Raw genomic sequence first — 15,816 nt, 5'->3', positions numbered from 1 at the left:
GGCTCTCTCAATTAGCTGAAGTTTCATGGTAATAGTTAAAAAGGTACAAAAAAGACCATTTAACTGAGTAACAATAAAGTGTTTAAAAGGAATACAGAGCAAATTAAAACGCTATCAATGCTACTACAGAAGTCTAAAACTGTATATGAGATCCTAATTGTTACTGACAGAGAAATTCAACCAGTACAGTATACGTATGAGCTGCGAAAGGTTAGTCTGTAAATAAGCAATACCTATACAAGAGGGACGGATTACACCTAAACCCGAGGGGCTCCAATATCCTTGCAAACAGGTTGGCTAGGGTTGTTCGGGTGGGTTTAAATAATTTGGCAGGAGGGATGGGAACCAGAGTGATAGTGCTGAAGATGAGGTAGCTGGTTTATAAACAAAGGCAATGTGTAGTGAGACTCCTAAGCAAGGAGAAGCTGATGATAGGGCAAAATTGCAGTCAGGAGGATGAGTTGCAACATAAAAGATGGACAAAATCGAAGAGGGTAAATACAGAACTTAAGTGTTATATTTGAATGTGCACAGTACACAGAAAAAGGTCGATGAACTTGAATAGGAAATGCTAAAACACTCATCAGGTCAGGCAGCATCTATAGTAAAGTGACAACAGACATTAAACCTTTTTTTTCCTATAGATTTTGCTTAAAGTTCAGCACATTTTACATTTTTACGAGGGGTGATTGATAAGTTCATGGCCTAAGGCAGATGGAGTTGAGTCAATTTTAGAAAATCTAGCACATTTATTTTTCAACATAGTCCCCTCCTACATGTACACACTTAATCCAGAAGGCGTGGAGCATACGGATCCCTTCTTTGTAGAAGTGGTCCACAGCAGGGGTGATTGATAAATTCGTGGCCTGAGGTAGGAGGAGGTGAGTTATTAACTTCAAACTTTCTGCATTATCACTCAAAGAGTTGAACTGCATGTGCATGTAACGACAGTATCTTGGACTTCCAGGTGGTCCACAGCAGAGGTGATTGATAAGCTTGTGGCCTACGGTAGAAGATGAGTTATACAGCTCTCGTTACATGCACATGCAGTTCAACTCTGAGTGATTATGCAGTAAGTTTGAAGTTTCTCCTCATCTCCTTCTACTTTAAGTCACAAACTTATCAATCATCCCTGCTGTGGACCACTTCTGGAGGTCCAAGACGCCGACTTCTACAAAGAAGGGATCCGTATGCTCCACAACCGCTGGACTAAGTGTGTAAATGTACAAAAAATAAATGCGCTAGGTTTTCTAAAATTGACTCCTTCTACCGTATCAATCACCCCTCATATGCCCTTCATGTTAATATATAGTTTTAGACCATAAGACATAGGAGCAGAATTAGGCCATCTGGCCCATTAAGTCTGCTCTACCATTCAATCATGGCTGATCCTTTTTTCTATCTCCTCCTCAACCCCAGTTCATAGTCATAGTCATACTTTATTAATCCCGGGGGAAATTGGTTTTCGTTACAGTTGCTCCATAAGTAATAAATAGTAATAGAACCATAAATAGTTAAATAGTGATATGTAAATTATGCCAGTAAATTATGGAATAAGTCCAGGGCCAGCCTATTAGCTCAGGATGTCTGACCCTCCAAGGAAGGAGTTGTAAAGTTTGATGGCCACAGGCAGAAATGACTTCCCATGACGCTCAGTTCCTGGCCTTCACCCTGTAACATGTGATGCCATGTCCAATCAAGAATCTATCAACTTCTGCCTTAAATACACCCAATGACCTGGTCTCCACAGCTGCATGTGGCAATAAATTCCAGAAATTTACCACCCTCTGGCTGAAGAAATTTCTCCACATTTCTGTTTTGAAAGAGTACCCTTCTATCCTGAGGCTGTGCCCTCTTGTCCTAGACTCCCCCACCATGGGAAACATCCTTTCCACATCTACTCTGTCTAGGCCTTTCAACATTCAAAAGGTTTCAATGAGATCCACCCCTCATCCTTCTGAATTCCAGTGAGTGCAGACCCAGAGCCATTAAACGTTCCTCATATGGTAGCCCTTTCGTTCCTGGAATCACCCTTGTGAACTTCCTCTAGACCCTCTCCAATGCCAGCACATCTTTTCTAAGATGAGGGGCCCAAAACTGCTCACAATACTCTAGGTGAGGCCTCACCAGTACCTTAGCCTCAGCATCACATCTTTGCTCCTGTATTCTAGACCTCTTGAAATGAATGCCAACATGGCATTTGCCTTCCTCACCATTGACTCAGCCTGCAAGTTAACCTTCAGAGTGTTCTGTACAAGGACTCCCAAGTCCCTCTGCATCTCAGATTCCTAGATTTTCTTCCCATTTAGAAAATAGTCCGCATGTTTATTTCTACTACCAAAGTGCATGACCATGCATTTTCCAACATTGTATTTCATTTGCCACTTCCTTGCCCATTCTCTTAATCTGTCTAAGTCCTTCTGCATCCTACCTGTTTCCTCAACACTACCTGCCCCTCCACCAATCTTTCTATTATCTGCAAACTTGGCAACAAGTTTCCATCATCGAAATCATTGATATACAGCATAAAAAGTGGTCCCAACACCGACCTCTGCAGAACACCACTGGTCACTGGCAGCCAACCAGAAAAGGATTCTTTTATTCCCACTCGCTACCTCCTACCAATCAGCCAATACTCTAACCATGTTGGTGACTTCCCTGTAATACCATGGGCTCTGAACTTGGTAAGCAGCCTCAAGTGTGGCACCTTGTCAAAGGCCTTCTGAAAGTCCAAATATACAACATCCACAGGATCCCCTTTATCTATCCTACTTGTAATCTCTAAGAATTCCAACAGGTTCATCAGGCAGGCAGGTTTTTCCTGAAGGAAACCACGCTGACTTTGTACTATCTTGTCCTGTGTCACCAAGTACTCCATCACCTCATCCTTAACAATTGACTCTAATATCTTCCCAACCACTGAGGTGAGGCTAACTGGTCTATAATTTCTTTTCTATTGCCTTCCTCCTTTCTTAAAGAGTGGAGTAATATTTGCAATGTTCCAGTCCTCTGGGACCATGCCAGAGTCCAATGATTTTTGAAAGATCATTTCTAATGCCTCCACAATCTCTAATGCTACCTCTTTCAGAACCCAAGGGTGCAGTTCATCTGGTCTGGGTGACTTGTGTACCTTTAGGTCTTTCAGCTTTTTGAACACCTTCTCTCTTATAACAGTAACTGCACCCACTTCTCTTCCTTCACACACTACAATATCAGGCATACTGCTTGTGTCTTTCACAGTGAAGATTGATGCAAAATACTCATTTAGTTCAGCAGCCATCTCCTTGTTTCCCGTTATTATTTCTCCTGTCTCATTTTCTAGCAGTCCCATATCCACTCTCCTTTCTCTTTTATTTTTAACATACTTGAAAAAACTCTTACTATCCACTTCGATATTATTTGCTAACTTGCTTTCATATTTCATCTTTTTCCTTCTAATGATTCTTTTAGTTACTCTCTGTATGTTTTTTAAAAATTCCCAAACTTCTATCTTCCCACTAATTTTTGCTTTGTTGTATGCCCTTTCTTTTGCTTTTACAATAGCTTTGCCTTCCCTTGTCAGCCACGGTTGTACTATTTTACCATTTTGAGTATTTCTTCAGTCCTGCACCTTCCTCATTTTTCCCAGAAACACTTATTTTTAAAAGAAGCATCTCATATTATTTGATAAACGTAGCGTAAATAATAATAGATGAACAAAAGATGGAGGTAGATGAAGAAGCAGAATATTAAGGCACATGTACACTCAGAAGCCAAGTGACTCCTGAATGTATTTCTTTATGTTTGTAGGAACTCAGCAGGTCAGGCAGCATCAGTGGAAAAGATCGATTGACGTTTCGGGCCGGAACCCTTCGTCAGGACACGTTCCGGCCCGAAACGTCGATCGATCTTTTCCACTGATGCTGCCCGACCTGCTGAGTTCCTCCAGCGTGTTGTGAGTGTTGCTTTGACCCCAGCATCTACAGATTATTTTGTGTCTCTATGTTTGTAGTCTGCTGCTATAATCTATACACTTCAAGATTTGATTTGTTGTGCATTCAAAGATGCTCTTCTGCACAGCACTGTCGTAACATGTTATTTGTGTTACTGTCACCTTCCTGTCAGCTTGAACTAGACTGGCTATTCTCCTCTCTCACTAACAAGGCATTTTTGCCTGTAGAACTGCTGCTCACTGGATTTTTTTTGTTTCTTGCACCATTCTCTATAAACTCTGGAGACTGTTGTACATGAAAATCCCAGGAGATCAGCAGTTTCTGAGATACTCAAACCATCCTGTCTGGCACCATCAATAATTCCACAGCCAAAAGCACTTTGATCAGCTTTCTTCACCTTCTGATATTTGGTCTGGACAACAATTGAACCTCTTGAAAATATCTGCATCCTTTTATGTACGGAGTTGCTGCTGCGTGATTGGCTGATCAGATATTTCCATTAACAAGCAGGTGTATAGTTGTACCTACTACTGTGGCCTCTGAAAGTAAGTAATGTTGAAGCCGAGCCCCTCATCTCAAGTAAAAGACTTTACCAATATACAAATAAAAGTCCTCACAGATAACATCAACTCCAATATTTTCAGGTTCAAGGATATGCGAATGTATTCAGTTTCCAAACAGACTATTCCATTCAGCTCATTTAGTTTTCCTCAGCTAATTTAGTGTAATTCACTGCGTGAATCACGCAAAACATTTAAGTCTCTTATATTTGTTCTGGTTTTAAATCCTTCCTGCTCTGCAAATGTAAATTACAAATCTTAACATAGAACCTCAGATAAATGCTACCTTCTGTTCTCAACTAGAATAATTTAATTGCATGGGTAAATAATTGGGTTAAAGCTCCAGGTCAGTTAAAATTACAAAAGAGATTTACAAGAGCGATTCTAGATTTGCTGAATTAAAATTGTGTCAATTGAGTGAACAGACTGAGTTTATTCTCCATCTAGAACAGAAGGCTCAAGAGTTTAAAATCATAGAGTTTACCATTCTGTACATAAAAGCCTCTTTTAGACTTTCCCCAGCAGCCAAACAAGAATGATCAGATCATTGCGTATATACTCAATATTGAAGGCTCAATGCAAAATTGTTAAACATACCTATTACTTTCCAATTTGGATTACGACAAAAATAGAACAATATTTTTTGCTTTAACTCACCAACGTTAGGAAAGAAGGAATCAGTAGATCGATGTCGTATCATTGCCTGCATTTGTCGCTGCTGTTGCTGTTCCTGCCTTTCTTGCTCCAAGAGGTCCTGTAAAAGAAGGGGTTGCTCTTCCAAAAGAAGGGGCCTCTCACGTTGACCCTGAGAACCCACTGTCTGAGGAAGCATAATTTGCTGTGTGTTTGCCTGATTACTAGGTCCTGGCTGATTGGTTAGTGCCACATTTTGACTCGGAGTTTGCCCTGTTGGATAATTCTGGTTGGGTGGTTGAACTTGAAAAAAGGTCTGATTTCCAGAAGGTCCTTGTGAAAAACTACGTTTTAACCTTTGCCCCATTTGCAAGTTTGTATTTATTGGGTTCTCAGTCATCTGCCCAGGAGAAACTGCAGTCTTCGGAGACTGTGGGACACCTGCTTCTGGATGTGGCTGGGGTGATGGCACAACTTTGGAAGGTGAGCTCAAAGATGCAAATCCAGAATTAGCTGGCTTCTCAGGTAACAAATTTGAAAGGACCGGAATAGAATGGTTCATATGACGTGAATTGCTTCCTAGCGAGATGGAAGTTGGGGTAGAAGACTGAGAGTCACTGAAACTTGAGTTAGCTCCCATTAATTCTTGATTACCATCAACTTTTTCTTCTTCCTTTGTGATTTCCAGTTCACCACCAATACAAGAGTCAGAAGCCGGAGCACTATCTGTTATTGTATCTTTTGCCTCAGACTCAGCTGTACTTGTGCTATAAGGAACATCATGATTTCCATCACCGGTAACAGTTTCTGATTTTAGGGAACTCTTTGATTCATTAGGACTACTAGCAGTGGATCCTTCAGCTGGCAATGCGGCTTCTTCTTTTGCAGGGAAACTACCAGGCTGATCTCCTGCTTTGGCTTCTTCATCACCTTTTGCTTCTTCTTTACGCTTATGCTCATCTAGTTTAACATCTATTGGATCATTCAGCTCCAGTTCTTCATTAAACATATCCTTCTTGTCACCCAGATCAAGCTCAGGATCTGTGTAAGCAATGAGGTCAAACTCCCCTGATTTTAATAGATCATCCAAATGCGGGTCATTTGTTTCTATATTGTCTAAATTATCTAAATCAGGATCACCTTTCCCATCTACTGGATCCAAATTTAAATTTTCCAAGTCTTCATCATCCAAGTCTTTAACTTCTAGATCTCTCACTCCATCAAGGTCCTTAACATCAAGATCTTTCACTGAAGGATCATCAGCATCAAGTTTCTCCACCATACCCTCTCCATGTGCAGATGAACTGGTGGATAATGAGACAGCTGATGAAAAGGCCTGACTAGGAGGAGGATTGCTTAAGGAACGTGAAAGGGGTACCACTGGATGGTTTATATGGATTGGCTGCTGTTGATGTTGATTAAGCTGATCCATGTTATTACAATTTTCCATTTGATTACGTATATTTTGCTGGTTTGACATGGAGTCTAATGATTTTGGTCCTTGACTTGATGGGAAGGCACCCTGTCCAGGCATAACCTCTCCAGGTCTTTGTGACTGGATGGTTGGATCTAAGCCACTAGCTGATGGGAAAGGAAGCCGTGGCCCACTCTCTGGCACTCTGTGTCGAAGTTCAATGAATGGTTGACCCAAGATATTGTGCTGCTGCATTTGCATTCCCTGAGGAGGAAAGTGTTGTGGAATAATTACTCCATTGTTCACCTGTGGATTGTTTAAAGACCTGGTAAAGTCCACAGACAACGATCTCCTTAGCTGTTGTCGAAGACCTGGACCATGCATATGATGCTGCCCAAGAAAGTGTTCCTGACTTGCAAATGGTCTCTGTCCATTTCCTGGAAAAGAATACCTAGAACAAAGGAAGAGGTTTGATATAAAATAACATTTCACTCAGTGAATGCATAAGTCCGTTTCTGTGTATTTACTTAAGACAAATACCTCGAGACAAATGTTGATAACTACTAAGATAGCAATATGTAGGAATAACACCAAAATACAGTACATTTTTGCGATTATATGTAATGACATTGATCCAACTGTATCAAACTCTAGATTATGGAATCCCATACGTCAACAGTAATTTCTGAAATGATTCAGATCAAGTTGATCTTCAAAATTCCATATTAATGTAACAGTTGTTTTATGGGAACTAACTGATATGCAATCAAATTAACTCATAATGTACCTAAGCTTCTAAATAAGAAGAAAATTAATTGATATAAAACTTGTTAGAGGGAAAATTACCTTGGACCATGGGGTCTCATGACCATCCTAGTGGCATCTCCAGAAAACTGAGGTCTGTTAAATTGACCATCAGTTAAGAGACGTCGCCTTGGTTCAGTTGTAAAAGGGTCTGAGAATCTTTGACCTGCTTGAGCTGCAAGTGGAATTCTCACAATGCCAGGGTATGGTGGAGGTGGCCTTCCAAATAATTCACTGGGACTCTTTTGATCTTCCTGTGGCCAGTGCCTAAGTGGTGCTGCTGCAGATGTCATTGCTTGTTCTTGCAGGCCCTTTTCCTGTCGAACTGCATTCTTCTGCTGTTGCTGTCGGAGAATCAGTTCCCGTAATCTGAGTCTCTGTAACAAATTATAATGGTCCTTACTCACAACCACTAAACACAATGCTTTAATTCTTCTTTGACAAAGAACAAATACATAACTTGTGGTTAATGACCACAAAATTATTATAAATTATGTAAAACAGCTCAAGCAAAGATATACAAGGAATAAATTCACCATCATGTTGGGAACTGAATTTTAAAGTCAAATGTTTTTCAAATATCAAATTAGAACTAAATTTCTTAATAGGAGTTTTAAGGCAACATAGCAATAAGACCTAGACAGACATATACCAAAAGATTTCTAAAGCCTTATGGCTTCTAGGATTATTGAACCAACGGGAATATTTGAGGCATTATGGCATGAGAAATTTTGTTTTCGTGAAGCATGTTGCAGGTTTTTTTTTCGCACTAAGTGCTGCATTAGTATTCTATTAATCTTTCTGGCTACAAAATACAGGATTCCACATAACACTTTCAAGAATAAAGTTCTACACATTTGGTAAAACTGCTTTCCTGTATCTTCACAAATAGTTATATTGCATCTTTATTGAATTCATAAAGGTTGTTAAAAAATAGCTTCAACAACTGCACTGCCACCAAAGGTGGACAAGTAATCGTCATTAGAAACGTAACCACATTTTCAAATCATGGTTGTACTTCAGAAAGCACTGGCATATGCTATTGCTCTAACTATAAATGCATCGTTTGGAAATGTTTCCAGATTACATGGATTCACTGTGGCTGCAATGCAATCATTCTTTTTATTTACTTGTTCATTTTGTTTCTTTGTTTATTGAGATACAGCACAGAATAGGCCCTTCAAGCTTGCTGCCCAGCAATCCCGGATTTAATCTGAGCCTAACTACAGTACAATTTACAGTGATCAATTAAGCTTTCAACTTGGTACATCTTTGGACTGTGGGAGGAAACCAGAGCACCTAGAGGAAACCCACACAGTCATGGGGAGAACATACAAAGAAAGTCTTTACTGGCAGTGGCGGGAATTGAACATAGGTAGCCTTCTTGTAAAGCATTGTGCTGTGCCTGCCATATAATTAATAATCTTGTGTTTTAAATGGCATTTTCCCCGGTTATGTTTCTGTTTTTAAAAATTCTTACAAAACCAAGTGCTAAATCAGGGGGATGGCCTTTCCTAGTGATTTTATACTGTACACTAACCCAGGTTCCTAAAACAGGGACCGATGGAAAACAAACTTACTTTGGTTTTCTTCCATTTCACCTGCATTCTCCACACGAACTGAAGTATTTGTCCTTCAATTTTATTAAAGCATCATCACTACATAATTAATCACCAACTCAAACTAAATCAATATGAGGCATCCTTTTTACCTGTCTTTGTTTCTCTTCAGTGTCCACATGACCTGTGCTTGTGTTATTTTGAGTTTCAGATGCCAGCACTGATTGGACTTGATCTTGTGTTGGAGGCACACTATGAAACTGCTGCACCTGTGAATTTATGGGCGACTCTGTGGAACTGCTGAAATTTAGGCTATCCGATGGAGCTCCTTGTTGGTTACCAACATCATGTTCAATTCTTCCCTGCACAAACGTCTCATTGGCTTGAGATCTTGGGGTTCTTGGTGGTTGATCATATGGGTCATGCACCATATGTCCAAATGTATCTCCAGTTGGCCTCAGTGATGCTGGATGGGGTGGAAAAGGATCGTCAGACATTCCAGCTTGTCTGGAATTCTGAGGAGTTCGACCACGTGGATCAGCAGGTCGTACAAATGTATCCTGCACATTTGGAGCTCTACTATTTTGTGGTTGCAAGAATAGATCCTGATTTGCCAACAAACTTGGTCTGGTCATTGCTTGCCGGTCACAAGACTCTGTGTTAATGGGTCTTGGAGACTGTGGAGGTTGTGAAAAGGCGTCAGTAACAATGGGTCTTGGGGTTGCAGGAGGTTGCACATACGGATCAGAATACCGCTGACCCATTGGTGATTGTACAAAACGATCTCCGGCTCCGGGTCTCGGAGTTCCAGGTGGCTGGGCGTATGAATCTGCTTGCTGTGTAGGTGGTCTTGGAGTATGTGGTTGCTGTGTGTATGGATCAACTGGAGCCGGCCTGGGGGTTAAAGGTGGCTGTGCATAAGGATCAGTTGCAGGCCGAGGGGTTCCAGGAGGCTGTGCATAAGGATCTGCCGCAGGATGAGGTGTTCCAGGAGGCTGTGCATAAGGATCAGCAGCAGGGCGAGGAGTTCCAGCAGGCTGTGTGTAAGGTTCCTGAGGAGAACATCTCGACCGTGATCCTGGCTGAACGAATATATCACCCTGGGTTTGCCGAGGAATTCTCTGACTGTGTGGATATGGCTCAGGGCGAGGTGTATGTGGCTGCTGTGCATATGGATCCACCGCCTGGGACTGAGGCTGCACTGGGTTTTGTGGAAAGTTATCCAAAGGTCTAGGGGTTAAAGCAGTTTTCTCATATGGATCTACAGGTATACGTCTTGGAGTTTGAGGCACTGATGCATAAGGATCTTGTGGTGACTGAAGTGGTAACATTGGTGTCTTAAACAAGTGACCACTTCCACTTTCTTTACCTGCAGGACTTGATGCCAGCTGAGATCGTGCATAAGGATCATGAGTTGCCATTCGGTTATTTGGCATCTGCATTCTTGGAAACACATCAGGCCTGAGAGCAGGTTTCGCAAACGGATCAGTTGCAATTGGTACATTTCCTAAGGAATCAGGGTTCACTTGTGGTCTTGGTAATCCTAATGGCTTTGAAAAATGATCTGTTGATGTGGTCATGACAGGTCGAGGAGTATCAGGTGCTTTTGCATAAGGATCATTGGTGGCTGAAGCTGGAGAACCGAAGGATTCATTTGCTAATGAAGATCTACTTTTCTCGATCTGTTCAGTAGCCGGGGATGGCCTGGAACCACTTTGGGGAACAACACAAGAATCTAAAGAAGACGCCGAATTTCTCCGAGCAACTGGTGGTGGTCTTGGTGTTCCAACCATTTTTGCATATGGGTCCCAAGGGGATGAAGGCCTGGATCCATTTGCAGTTGAAGAAAACATTTGTGCTGATTGTGGCTGTGATGTCTGAGGTTGCGTGAATGGATCCTGCAAAGGGGTCCTGGTTGGGGTGGGAGGAGGAGCCTGAGGCCTTAAGAAGACATCATCTGATGACATGGTTGCAGAAGTGCCAGGCACCTGAGGTCTTGTAAATCCTTCTTTGGGCAACTGTTGGAGAGGAGACAAGTGCCCATTGTCCTGTTCACCTACTTTAGGACTGTTGGAGTCATCCCCACCAGTTGATTGCTGAGAGCCAAATTGTTGCTGTTGCTGCTGCTGTTCATGTTTCACCTGTTCCAGTTTCTGTGTAGCTTCAATCTTGGCTTGCTGCTTACTCTTCTGGCGCATTTGCTGTTTTGGTACAATGTGAAATATAAATTGAACAATGCATGATTAAGGTGGAATTGTAACACAAACTTTAAAATTGCATCTTTCCATATTTCTTAACTCTGAACAGGATGCAAATGATGTTGTCTGGATTGAGGAACTTTAGTTATAAGGATTGTGTACAGTCTGGGCTTGTTTTTCCTGAAGCAAATGAGGTTGAGTGGAGATCTGGTAGAAGCACTGTGCAAAAGTCTTAGGTACACATATATAGCTAGGGTGCCCAGGAATTTTTCACAGTACTGTACTCATCAAGGTGGAGCGGAGAGTGAGTTTGTAAATCTCGCAGGAACAAAGGATGTTAGGAACAGCAAGAGTGGAATGCCGCAGGGGTTGGTGAATCTTTTTCCTATGATAAAGGTATCAAAAGCAAGATGGCACAGATTTAAGAGAAAGGAGTTTTAAAGCAAATCCTAAGGAGATGTTATTTTTACACAGTGAACAGCTGATATGTGGACATACTGCTGGAGGTGGTGGTGGAATCAGATAGAAATCATTGTATAGGATGCAGAGAAGGAAAGAGACTTAATGCATATAGGATTAGTGTAAAATGGGCAAAACTATCCAGATGGACATAGTACACAAAGGACCTATTTCTCTGTTGATTGACCCTATGAAAAACACTACAATGTCTAGAAAACTTAATGTTGAAGCATCAAAAGCTAAAGGCTAGAAATCCCACATATTGCACATATTTGTTGAATTATTTCTAATTCATGCAGCTTTTTATAACTTCATTTTCACATTTTATTACAAAATTTTCCTATGACCTTTTATACCAAAATAAATCATTCATTTTAAAAACCTAATATCCAATCAGTAATTACTATTTAAGTACACGCACAAGTGCTTCACTTTTTGTTTAAAGTCTATAACAAATCCATGGCCATCTTTCAAAGCTATCAGAGACAGAGTAGAAAAACAATTATACTGGATTTCAAATAACTTCTCAGCTTTTTTTTTGCCAGCAAGAATAAGTTGGCAAATACCTGCATGGTTCAGATGGTGAAAGAATTTTCACAAATTGCTCTTTAAGGAAGCCTATTAAAATGTCACTGGCAGCAAAAATATGCAAAACAATCTATCCAAGTATACTTTTATTAATAATGATATCCAAGTTTTCCAGCTGGAAACGTGCAATGTGTTATTTTTTGATATTTTAAAAATACAAGGATAAAAATAAATATTATCTAGTGGTAGGAAATATTATTATATTACAAGTAGCAAAGAAATATTATCTAAAGGGGGTTTCTACCAAAATATTGTTCCAATGGTCAAAATATAGAGCCATGCAGCACATGAACAAGTGCTTTGGTCTAATATGTCCTGAACAACCATCAAGTGCCTATCTACACTAATCCCACATTTTTTTCAAATTTCCTTTTGCATTACCCTAGCAACTCCAACCTCCAATAGGCTTCAGCCAACTTTTTATTTTGTTTTTATTTTTATTTAGCGATACAGCACCTTAACAGGCCCTTCTGGCCCAATGAGCCTGTGCCACCCAATTACACCCATGTGGCCAATTAACATACTAAGCCAACCATCTTTAGATTGTGGGAGGAAACCACAGCATCCGGAAGAAACCCACATTGTCATGGGGAGAACATACAAACTGCTTGCAGACAGTGTTGGGAACTGAAATTCGATCAGTGATCACTGGTACTGTAAAGTGTTGTACTTTACACCCCCCAAGCACGCTAGTCAATTAGCTACATCAGGGGTGATTCATCTAACCAGCACCTTGTAGGAGACATGTGGGAGGAAAAAGGGAACCCACCAAGTCACAGGGAGAACATACAATCTCTACACACAGTGCAAAGGTTAGAATTAAACACAGAATCAAAGCCAGAGCCATGAATTAGCAGACCAAAGCCCATTCGTTTCAGATTTAACTTTATCTATTGGACTGATCCATTCTACAAACCCACCATCTTTCCCATCTTCATTGGAGGCCAACCTTTCAAGAGCTTTAATTTAATATTTTATATTACGAATAAGTCACTCCAATGTCTCTTACTTCTTCCTACACTCCAACTGCCTTGACGCTTCCAGTTCTCTAGCACCAACTCTTAAAATGTGAAACCTCTTTAAAACCTGATTTATCAGGACTTCAGGTATCCCTTCCTCTCTTAAGGAAATCTGGAAGTCGAACCTGACCAGAGGGCTTAAAAAGAGGATCCATCCTCACGTACGGATGCGAGACGCGGACACTCACCAAGACTATGCGAAAGTCTCTAGATGGTTGCTATACATGAATGCTCTGGATGGCTCCTGACGTGAGTTGGCAACAGCACATGACGAACGTCGAGCTCTATAACGACCTACCGATGCTCTAGGGGGGCACTGTCTACACCGCCCCGAGCTACCTGCCAGCCTAGTCATCATATGGGAGCCCAAGCATGGGAGGATGAACCCTGGGCGCCCTCCCAAGACTATGGTCAACACGCTCCTAGAAGGCAGCAGCGCAGCTAATGTAGATGAACTGAACACACTGATGAGGGAGAGGGAGAAGTGGAGAGTCCGACCTCGTGCCCGACGCCAGCCCCCTAGGCATGAGTCGATGTAGTAGTAGTAGTTCCTCTCTTTTAGATCAAAATACATTTTCTTTATCATGGGTACTATAAAGCACTTGGGGACGTTTCTTGATGGGAAAGGTGCTTTGCAAATAAACATTGCTGCAATTATATATTGAATTGCCATTCATTTTAATTGATGGATTCCTACATTGCTTTATCAGCAGGCTGACAAATAGAGTTCCTACAATGCAAATTTATTGCCCAACCATCTACGCCATTTATCCCTATGCTGTTCTATTGCATCTTAAATTCCAGAGATGCTGCTGGACCTGCTGAATTCCTCCAGCATTGTGTGTGTGTTCTCCCCAAGCTAATATGTATAAAGCTTAGTGTTGAACACAGAGTTTCTGATTTTTGCAGGCAGAATACCTCTTTCCTCACAAAGATACTTATCTACCCTCTTCTGTAAAAACTTTAGCTATGCCTTTATTTAGGGTCAGGTGAGTAATTGAACATGAAACATAGAAAACCTACAGCACAATACAGGCCCTTCTGCCCACAATGCTGTGCCAAACATGTACTTATTTAGAAATTACCTGGGGTTACCCATAGCCCTCTGTTTTTCTAAGCTCCATGTACCTATCCGGGAGTCTCTTAAAAGACCCTCTCATATCTGCCTCCACCACCGTTGCCAGCAGCCCATTCTAGTTCTCATCACTCTCTGTGTAAAAAACTTACCCCGACATCTCCTCTGTACCTACTTCCAAGCACCTGAAAACTGTGTCCTCTCGAGTTAGCCATTTCAGCCCTGGGAAAAAGCCTCTGACTATCCACACGATCAATGCCTCTCATCATCTTATACACCCCTATCAGATCACCTCTCATCCTCCATTGCTCCAAGGAGAAAACGACGTTAACTCAACTTATTTTCATAAGGCGTGCTCCCCAATCCAGGCAACAGCCTTGTAAATTTCCTCTGCACCTTTTCTATAGCTTCCACATCCTTCCTGTAGTGAGGTGACCAGAATTGAACACAGTAATCCAAGTGGGGTCTGACTAGCGTCCTATATAGCTGTAACATTACTTCTCAGTCACGAAAGAATTTATTTTCTTTCTAATAAAATAGAAAATGTTTATGCATCCAATTTTATGACAAATTAGAAATAAATAGTTGTTTAGTTGATATTAATGCAGAACAGTTTGTGTTATGGAATTCCATGGCTGTTCTCAATGATACTTCATGGCTAACTGCAAGATGTCATAACATTGGGTGTTTCATTTCTAAGAGTGAATGAAACTTAATATGAGAACAAATCTCTGGAATTTAACTCGAATTAATTTTCTAATTAATTACTATCATCCCAAGTCATACATGCTAGGTTAATATTGTTCTTTAAAATAAAATGTTCACCACATGCATTAAAATTCTGTGCACAATTTAGTCATAGTTTATGGATGGTTAAGATGATCTATGAAAGTGAGCTTGATAAATAATCACTGGGGATTCCTAAGTACACAATTACCTGTCTAAGCTTCCATTCCTGCTCATGCTCTGATTCCTTTTGCTTCATTTGATCCTTAAATGGCAAGTCAATGTCAGGGCGAGATACAGAGTCAATGCACTCCTGTTGCTGTCTTCGCAAAGATTCGCTGGTCATTTGAACCTTGTTTATACGCAGTGCTGCCCGATTGTCTCTTGCCTTTTGCTGCAAAATGTGTAACAATTAACTTTCAATTTACAAATTAAAATTATTTGAGAATGCAATTTTGAGAAGACAGGTCATTTGGCAAAAAAAACCCAGAACTCTTGTGGAAAAAAATTCAAACCTCCAAAGACCAGAAGCCAGTTTTACTTTTGCAACCAGGCAAGGCATACAATTTGTAAAACACATTTTAATATTTAAGCAGAGGGCTACTATTAAATGGAGTTTTTTAAAATGCAGACAATACATAATTAAAGATCAATTGGAATTATCAAATAAAAAATGAAATGCTATCTTTCTAAGGTTCCAAATCATAGAATTGAAATGTTTGGGGTCAAAAAAGGATGGCTGGTAGTGTTTTGCTTTCAGTTACAATTGAATAATGCAGTAAAAAAAATGTAAAATGATTCATTTCTTTCAACATTACATCATCGCTTTTTGAAAAAGGTAAATCTAAT

The 15,816-nt window shown here is 40.6% G+C and overlaps 1 protein-coding gene across 11 annotated transcripts in view; it reads right to left on the bottom strand.

The window, feature by feature from the left end:
* Positions 1-15,816, bottom strand: part of kmt2ca (lysine (K)-specific methyltransferase 2Ca) — a 487,395-nt gene that overhangs the window by 64,926 nt on the left and 406,653 nt on the right. For all 11 annotated transcript variants that reach the window (XM_072254064.1, XM_072254065.1, XM_072254063.1 and 8 more), the window contains 4 exons: positions 15,179-15,361; positions 9,055-11,103; positions 7,386-7,720; positions 5,150-6,990 (listed from right to left, as the gene is read on the bottom strand). In XM_072254064.1, coding sequence (XP_072110165.1) covers positions 5,150-6,990; positions 7,386-7,720; positions 9,055-11,103; positions 15,179-15,361 — 4,408 coding nt within the window. The remainder of the gene's footprint in view (positions 1-5,149; positions 6,991-7,385; positions 7,721-9,054; positions 11,104-15,178; positions 15,362-15,816) is intronic.

Source organism: Mobula birostris, chromosome 3, assembly GCF_030028105.1.
Source record: "Mobula birostris isolate sMobBir1 chromosome 3, sMobBir1.hap1, whole genome shotgun sequence".
NCBI classification, from domain to species: Eukaryota; Metazoa; Chordata; class Chondrichthyes; order Myliobatiformes; family Myliobatidae; genus Mobula; species Mobula birostris.
The sequence above is the reverse complement of the archived record's forward strand: the minus strand, read 5'-3'. Positions and strand labels throughout refer to the sequence as shown.